The 8,599-nt window shown below is 38.0% G+C and overlaps 1 protein-coding gene and 1 non-coding gene across 2 annotated transcripts; one reads left to right on the plus strand and one right to left on the minus strand.

Annotated features, from left to right (window-relative positions):
• The first annotated feature begins 271 nt into the window (after positions 1–271).
• Positions 272–8,179, plus strand: LOC145220172 (scavenger receptor cysteine-rich domain-containing protein DMBT1-like). Its single transcript, XM_080087451.1, has 13 exons — positions 272–405; positions 561–727; positions 1,279–1,429; positions 1,843–2,018; positions 3,936–4,089; positions 4,549–4,597; positions 4,880–5,045; positions 5,253–5,410; positions 5,615–5,786; positions 6,298–6,368; positions 6,579–6,768; positions 7,011–7,119; positions 7,777–8,179. Exons 1-13 carry the CDS (start codon positions 276–278, stop codon positions 7,938–7,940), a joined length of 1,857 nt encoding a protein of 618 aa, XP_079943577.1. The 5' UTR covers positions 272–275; the 3' UTR covers positions 7,941–8,179.
• Trnas-gga (transfer RNA serine (anticodon GGA)) lies at positions 2,708–2,781 on the minus strand. The gene has a single exon. It is a non-coding gene; the product is annotated as a tRNA-Ser (tRNA).
• Positions 8,180–8,599: the final 420 nt, after the last annotated feature.

Genomic DNA, 8,599 nt, shown 5'->3' on the forward strand with positions numbered 1-8,599 from the left:
GCTTGCGGTGTGTACGACTGTTTATTAGACCACAGTGTGTTATAATGTCGAAAAGGAAATTGGCGCATACGAAGAGTTGCAGCTGAGAGGTAGCATTATAAGACTTGTATTGCTAAAATGATTTAGGCAAAGTTGTTGCCACACTTGACTAAACAAGTTCAAATAAAACATGTTTAAATATAGAAAAGCAAAAATATGCGTACGTAGTATATGTGCAAATATATATAGTTGTAGGTTATATTGGCAGTAGTAACTTAGTATGTTTAATGATTTATATGTATTGTATATTAGCAGGTATAGTTGATGTATCAAACAGTTGTGTTTTGTCAAACAAAACGTCGAAAATGTCAATTTTGCTGGTAAAGTTTGCTCTTTTCGTGGGCCTAATGAGTTTATTGCATCGAGGTAAGTAAGTTTTGGCAACTATAGCAATAAAGCATAGCCATTCAAACAAATTTGTACTCGCGGCATATAAATTTACAAACTAAATATTGCAATTTATCAAATAAAACCATTGAACAATGTGTAAGTTTATTTCTAATGGTAAATCTCATGTTCAGTGTCGGACGGTCAGTGTCACGAAGCGGAAATAACTACAAGTTCGCTAGGAGTGAACATTTTACCTCAATGTACCACATATACTCGACGTGTCATCCACTCAGTGGGGGCCACAAGAATGATTACTTATTTTGGAAGTGGAGAGCTAGCTGCAGACAACTTTTGTAAGGTAAAGTCTTATGAGTATAACCTTTAACTTCGGTACACAAAATGCTGTTGGTGCATTTCTTTTTAAACTGTATGGCGGACAGTTTGCACACTTTCGATCTTTCTACATCTTATTGCAAGCCGTTGATTATTATTTTTTCGATGTTTTAACCAGAAAAAAAAAACAGTTTGTATGACACACGTGCGCATATAACACATTTATCTCGACTAGACGATTAAAGTAACGAACCAAAATCACTTCTTTTTAAATACTTTAACTCGATTTCTGGCTTGTTTCATATTGCCTGCTTGAAAAAAAAATTGTCGTAGACTTGATTTGGAGTTTTAATTGAAACAAAGTGGTTTTCGGAAAACGTTCGAAATTTGGTTTTGAACAAAACAGGCTGAAATTAGCCTTGACTTTTTACTCGGCCACATTTCTGTCGTATTTGTTTGACTTGGTTTAAACTGACGTGTTTTACACAATAGTTCGTTCAAGCTAAGAAGACTTAACGAAACAAATTGTCATGAATGTGTAAATTTTAACCTTTAGCCTCATTGTGTTTAACCTAGATTTACGAGGGACCCAACGAGGAAGGTACATTGGCTGGAACGTTGGAAGGTGGAGGTTTATCTTTTCCGGTTTTTATTGAAAGCTCTACTGTTTATATAGCTTGTGTCACAAACCTCACAACGGGAACAGTAAAAATCGTATTGCACGCTGGTAAGTCAAATTTAACACGTTTTCCAAAAAGGTTTCATTTTGTGCAATTCTGAAAAGTCACTTCGTGAACTTGGCCATCCTCTTAAGTTTATCAATTCGGAGTCAAGAGAATATGTTTATTGTGTGTTATTTTAAGGTTAATACAGGCAAAGACTTTCATTCTGTTAAGTCTCATCAGTGAAACGGGTGAACATTAAGGGTAGAGGTTTGCGCAGCCAGGCCAAACAAGTCTCATGTTTTTTGAGTAACAGTTTAAATACATGTGGTTAAGTAACTAAGTAACTGTTCAGGATTCACAGTTGTTTTTATCGGCTGTAATGTGTGCAGTTGAACTATCAAACAACTTACGCTTATTGTGCATCAGCACGAAAGCTCCTATGGAGTTTTACATTACTGTTTTCTATGTGTTTTAGCTACTTTGTGCGGAGAAGATGCTACCGGCCCGGTTTATAACTTACAGTCTCCAAACTTTCCGAGTAACTACCCAGCTACGTCTGGTTGTGTTTGGAGATTTCGCATGGAAAGCAGCACGTCCTTGGTGTTTCAATTCTCCACTTTTACCATCGAAAATAACTTTGACCTTTTATACGTAAGTGAGTGGTTATTTCTTTTTAAATTACATTGCAGAACCAAAACGGACCGAACCAGGTTTTAATCAAGCCTCAGTTTGTTCCGAGTTTGGATTTTTTTTCAAACATGTTTTATTGACACAAAAGCCGAACCTATTTTGAAATGCCTGGCTCCAAACAAAACTTTTATTTAAATCACAACTAAGATGAACATAAATTTGTAACTGGGATCAGCCCTGAAGCGTCTATGCAGACCAGCCATCACGGCACACTCATATGTAAATCACAATACGCCAGGCCCACCGGTCACCAAGCATTCACCACCATATGGCAAGGCGTAGGCTAGAAAAATCTAGCCTGCGGTGGGATTCGAACCCACGACAGGAGTCTTTCCGGGACTCGCGCTCTACCAACTGAGCTAAACAGGCCCAGTGGAGAATCCGCCGAAAGTCGAATCACAAGCACCGTTGTCTGCCTCGTATGCTGCACATGTCAGCTTCGTAGTAGGGGATCGCCAGATTGACCAGTATCAGTTAAGATGAACATAAATTCATAACTGGGATCAGCCCTGAAGCGTCTATGCAGACCAGCGATCGCGGCACACTCATATATAAATCACAGTACGCCAGGCCCATTGAAGGCGCTATACCGAATCAGCCGGTCACCAAGCATTCACCACCATATGGCAAGGCGTAGGCTAGAAAAATCTAGCCTGCGGTGGGATTCGAACCCACGACAGGAGTCTTTCCGGGACTCGCGCTCTACCAACTGAGCTACACAGGCCCAGTGGAGAATCCGCCGAAAGTCGAATCACAAGCACCGTTGCCTGCCTCGTATGCTGCACATGCCAGCTTCGTAGTAGGGGATCGCCAGATTGACCAGTATCAGTTAAGATGAACATAAATTCATAACTGGGATCAGCCCTGAAGCGTATATAGAATACATCGTTCAGACGTTTTAACAATCTCTGTTGTCATCATCAGTGGAGGTTGTCAATCAAGCTGTAGAACGCGGTATATAAAGCACTAAGAAAAAAAGGTAAATGCCAGGTGTGTGAAGTGACGTCACAGGCGATAACAGGGAACTGGCGTTTAGAACGGTGACGTAGAAAAAAGATAAGAACCGAAGAAATAGGTCAGGTGTTGAACAGACGCAAGGGCGTGGAAACTGTGTCGATGTTGAGCTCGGAGTCATGCTTTTTGAATAGAAAGCGATTCGAGAAACAACAGTTTTACGCGGTCTTGGCTCGTCAAAATTAACTTTATGTGTGGGATTCAAAAAAATGTGCCGACACACTTCTGATTTTTGGTCCATGCGATGTTCTTAGAGTCCTACAGCCAGATTTTGTCGCGTTTCCCCAATATATGAAGCGCCGCAGTTGCAAACCAACCGGCAAACAACGTTAGTTCTCTCGATATGTTCCTGGTGCTTTTTTATAGGAAAATACTGTGAAAGTTTGTTCGTTTCATGGATAAGACGCAAGCGGATGTTGGCCCTGGTTCGACAAATATAACGCTCCAATTTCCTATTGACTCTCACATCACAGATCGCCATTTTACCAACAGCATTTTTGCTTTGATTTTCTAACTAAACCACTCAAAGAAATCCATTTTACCGTTGCCTAAAAATCTAGAAAAAAATTGTTATTCTTTCACTCGTAGATAGAGATTATTTTGAGTGCAATCAAGTCCTGACTGTTGTTTATTTAGTATTTTTTCCCAATGGTTACTAAGCCGCTAACAAACTCTCCAGGCACTCGAAACCCAGTCAGAGCGGTTATTACACCCAAATTTCTGTGAAAAACAGTTTTATTCCATTGACCAACCCCAGACATGTTTTTGCGGCGTCATAACTTCCCTTTTTTCTCCCGCGCCTTATGCACCCCCGATTTAAACCAGGGTTTTTCCACTAGATCAATGGAGCGAAATTTTTTTCAGTTTAAAGACGACCAAGGAAATGTAGAAAGATTGACTGGACATTATGGTGGAGGATTGAATCACACAGTTACTGCGACAAATCTTACTCTTATCTTTATCAGCGACGTTTCTGGTACTCAGCAGGGATTTAATGCGACGGTCAACCTTCCCTCAGGTTAGTGCTATTTGGTTTTAGAAAGCAAAAGACAAAAAACAAATCGGACAATGAATGTTTTAGGTACATTTTCAAAGGTTGATACTGATGGAAAAAAATTAAACTTTCCGAATTACCCGTAAAGTAAATGAGATTATATTAAATTGATTTGCACCATATCATGTTCATTATTTGTCATTTTGTCAATTCAGTGGCATCGAGCTGTAATTTTTTAGGTTGTGAAAAAGGGAAAACAAAACCCATTAGGTTCTTCTTGTAGAAAACTACAAAAATAGTTTTGAAACGCAAGTTTAGTGAAATGGGCTGAAGCAAAATTTTATCTATGCAATGCGGAAATGCAGATAATTTAATCAATCTTGTTATTTGGTTCAAAAACTTTATCTATCCAATGCAGCAAGGTGCCTGTTATTTAGTTCAAAAGGGGTAACCTAACTAAAAGTAATGTAATGTTTTTTGCAGGAACGGAACAATCAATGAGCGTGTGCCAGACTGAAAGTTTGACCATCCCGTAAGTTCTTCTTTTTTTACTTTTTGATTGATGTAACATTAATAAACCTTAAGAGATTAGTAATGATTGGGTTACTTTAGATATTTGATTTTTGGCATAGTGTTTTTAGACATCGCACAAAAACTTCGATTGTACAAATAAAATATAAGCTGTAAAGGTATAAAGAAGGAAGAATTGGATTCAAAGTTTCCAACCAAATAGTTCAAAAACCAGTTACGTTACGCATTGAGCAAAACGCAAACGTATCAAGTATACTGTCACCGCTATAGTTGCTATTCGCAGGGTAACAGCTGATGAACAGACCACATTAGACTATGAACTCGGTGACACACTCTACATCGCATTGGACAGGGAAACTCCCCTTTCTCTACTTAACGACAACTGCAAGGTCACGGGGGCAGACCCGGTGTTTGTGTTTGACATTGGTCAGTGTGAAGGTGCCTACAAGGTAACATACGATTATTTTATATATTGACGCTGCATAAACTGATTAACAACGCTCAGGCAAATCATCGGTTACTTATTTAAACAATGAAAAAACATAGTTAGCAAAGATGAATGGTATTTGAATTTAACGCGCCATAACATTGTTTGGTTTTGTAAATTTTTTTGCGTTTTTACTGTGAATGATTACGTACATTTTTTGTATTAACAGAATGAGAACGATATGGTGTCAGTGTCGTTCCTGATCTGGAGATTCCTAGCTCCGTCTACTGCCGTGATCCAACGCGACGTGCAAAACAAGCTCAATGTGACTTGTCTATTTGAAGCCGATCAACTTCTCACGTCATCCAACGTCCAACCTCAAGCTGGGTAAGGCGACAACAAAGGCACATGCCAGATGTTACTTGGCACACGACATCAGTTGGTAATTATTTCATTGTGCAATGTTAGTTTTATCATCACTAGTACTGGCCAAACATTATGAAAAGTAACCAATAAAAACAAGAAAATGAAACTATAGTTCTAAATCCCTATAGAAATATGTTTAATTATCTTCGAAATAACAATGTACAGATCCGTTGAAATTTCGGTCGAGAATACAGGAAACTTTGACGTCGCTCTAAATCTTTTTACAAACGAACATTTCAACGAAAGCTTGCCTGGGGAAGTCACTGTGCCCAACTACATTTTTGCTGAAGTTACACTTGAAGAAATTTCTCCAAGCAACGATGACTTCATTGTCCAGGTAAAAAGTAAAACAAACTTATTGGAGCAAAATGGATAACAAACTCACATGATACACTTGTGTTTTTAGTTAAACAGAATTGTGTTACCTGTAGTCATTGTTTTGCTTTGTATGCAACATAGTTGAGATCTGACCCGAAATTCAAGCCTGAACCCGAATCGTTTTGAATAAGCCGGTTAAGGCCCAAAAGTTTGTTTGACAGACATATCCATCAAAGCCTGCAAAAGTACAGAATATGTAATTACAATGGTTACGGTCATACAATGTGAAGTCAGGTCCGAATTAACCCAGTTGGTAAAAAATAACATCCGAATCGACCCAAAATGTCCGGTCCGTACTCTGGTGTGTAACTTGGTTTTGTATTTTAAACATAACTCCATCTTTAAGCCTTCCTTTAAATAAAAATTTTGAAACCTATCTAAAACAAACCTTATTCCGTGATTTAATATTGAACATCCAAACAATTTTTAATGTACTGTTCATATGAATTTGGTACACTGTTTGTGCACAGCTTGAAGAATGTTGGGCGACACGAGTTGAAAACGCCAGTGGTTTGCCGAACTACCCTGTTGTAGCAAGCGGGTAAGCAGTAGTTGTGTTTGACATGCTCTTGCTTTTCGAACGGTGCATTCTATTTCAACTTTTTTTTTTCACGGGGTTCGAACCCAGGACTCTCCCGGGGACGAATCCCGATCAGGTTTTTTATGTCTGTATATGGGTCAGGCGCGCCAGACCGTTCGGCCAAGTTCCTGCCCTATTTCAACTTGCTTACATTGATGTGAATATTATTAGATGCATTGCGCCACCCAGTGGAGGCGAGGCAGCCGATGCAAAGATGTTAATGCGGAATTACAAATCCAACTTTGCGACGTTCAAGCTGATGAGCTTTGTGTGGACAAACTTTACCGACGCAGAACAATTTATCTACATCCACTGCGACGTGACCATCTGTCAAAACTCAACTGGACAATGTCCTGGACAGGTGAGTTGAGTTTGTTTGTTGTGTTATGCTCATAATAAGTACTTCGTCCAGCTGCTTACATCATTGCAAGTAAAGTGGATTATATTTGATTTACTTATTTGTCAATAAGTTTGCTTTAATTGAAATTAACATAGAAAAAACAAGATGTTTGAGTTTTTTCAGATTACATTTAGCTGCTTTATTTATCCTTAATAATACTTATAAACATCAAAAAAAATTATAAATATTATACTGATTTGCAGATGTGTGGTGGGAAAAAAAGACGATCTGTTGACAACAATGGACGCAGCCATCGAGTTTCTGCAGGGCCAGTGCACATCTTACAAACTACCAAGTATTTGCTTATGCAAGGTACCAACACAATAATTAAACTCTTCTACATATTAACTTAGTTCAGGACAAATTACTGCAGTTGCCTATGTTTCAAGTTATCAAATTGTTGTATTTATCAAGTAAAACCATTGGGGACATATTTACTTAAGCTATATTAGGCCTCAATTATGAAATATTTCTCCTGTTTCTATGACAGTGAATTTGTTTGTTTGTTTTAATTTCATCCTCGATGGGCCGGCAACGCCTAAATGCGTTAACTAACAGTCATTAGAACTCACAAACTATTGAACACAAGTCGGTTGTACTAAACCACTCGGCCAACTTGGCTAACTTATGCATCGCTTTTTTGAAGTTTTATATAGGAAACATTCTCGGCCTTGAGTTGACCAGAAAACAAAAAAGTTACTTTAAAAACGAAATACTTAGTACTGAATAATGGTATGCGATGGCTTCGAATCCCACCATCAACTGAATGTTTAATCTACGACTTCTGGTCGCACTGAAATGCATTGATAATTAATCAGCTTGATTCGGCATTAAGTTTCTTGGTCTCGTTCGATGTATACATAAGAATAGTATTATTTTTAGTCTGCATGAAGTGTTAAGCTCTAGTTCCCGTAACAAATGCTTTCCATGCACATATGTTTAGCTAAGTTAAACCTTCTTTTTCTGCAGACACTCTAGGAGACAGAAATGAAGCTAATGAAGCTAATGAAGCAGCTTATAACATCTTCCAACTTGGGATGTTTGTTCTTCTGACTGCTGTAATTTTTGCGGCCGGTTACCTCGTATGGGGCATAATTGCCCAAAATCCAAAATCTAAACAAACTGGTCTATAGATAACATTTCGCAATAACTTTTCACAGATAACATTGTACTGTTTCTGACCACATAAAAACTCTTAAAATTTTCCCCCAAACAACAACTAAACTTAGATTTCAAACTAGAGGGTTCAAAGCTAGTCATTACAGTACATGGAATATTTACTGCTTATATTTACTATTGTTGTCTGAAAAAATACCTTGTCGAAGTGTTTATGTTTCTATGACTGAAAAACAATATAATCGGATGCAATTGATACTGTGTGCGTATTGGTTATATGGCCACCAAAGTCACATTTTTGCTTTTAACGTTTCAATTAGCCATTTTAGAGTAGCATGTATCTCTTAATTAAATTGTGAGAGGAACTACTACGAAGTTTGTAAGATTATGAGCAAATTGCTGTTTTTTTAATAGTTGCTACATTTGCATGATTCATAGGAACCACTAAGTAAAACTAGAATGGAAGTTTAGAAATGGCAGTCACAGCCAGAATAAAGTTTTATGGTCAAAACATTTACTGGTTAAGTATTAAACAAGTTTTTGGATGTCGAGAGGAAATAATCTTAACAAGCTTATTTGTGGTGGATTTGGTTTGCAAGTTGGGATTGTTTCTTATGGTGACTGAATACGATTTTATTTTTAACTTAATGCCTCCACCTAGTGTATTGATTGTTTC

Source organism: Phallusia mammillata, chromosome 3, assembly GCF_965637545.1.
Source record: "Phallusia mammillata chromosome 3, kaPhaMamm4.hap1.1, whole genome shotgun sequence".
In the NCBI taxonomy this organism is placed as follows: Eukaryota; Metazoa; Chordata; class Ascidiacea; order Phlebobranchia; family Ascidiidae; genus Phallusia; species Phallusia mammillata.

Bases quoted from the DNA above. Each gene is read 5' to 3' on its own strand.
- LOC145220172 (XM_080087451.1), top strand. From the start codon at position 276: ATGTATTGTATATTAGCAGGTATAGTTGATGTATCAAACAGTTGTGTT. The intron at 2,019-3,935 runs GTAAGTGAGTGG...AATTTTTTTCAG, and splicing joins ATAACTTTGACCTTTTATAC to TTTAAAGACGACCAAGGAAA. The intron at 6,369-6,578 runs GTAAGCAGTAGT...GAATATTATTAG, and splicing joins TACCCTGTTGTAGCAAGCGG to ATGCATTGCGCCACCCAGTG.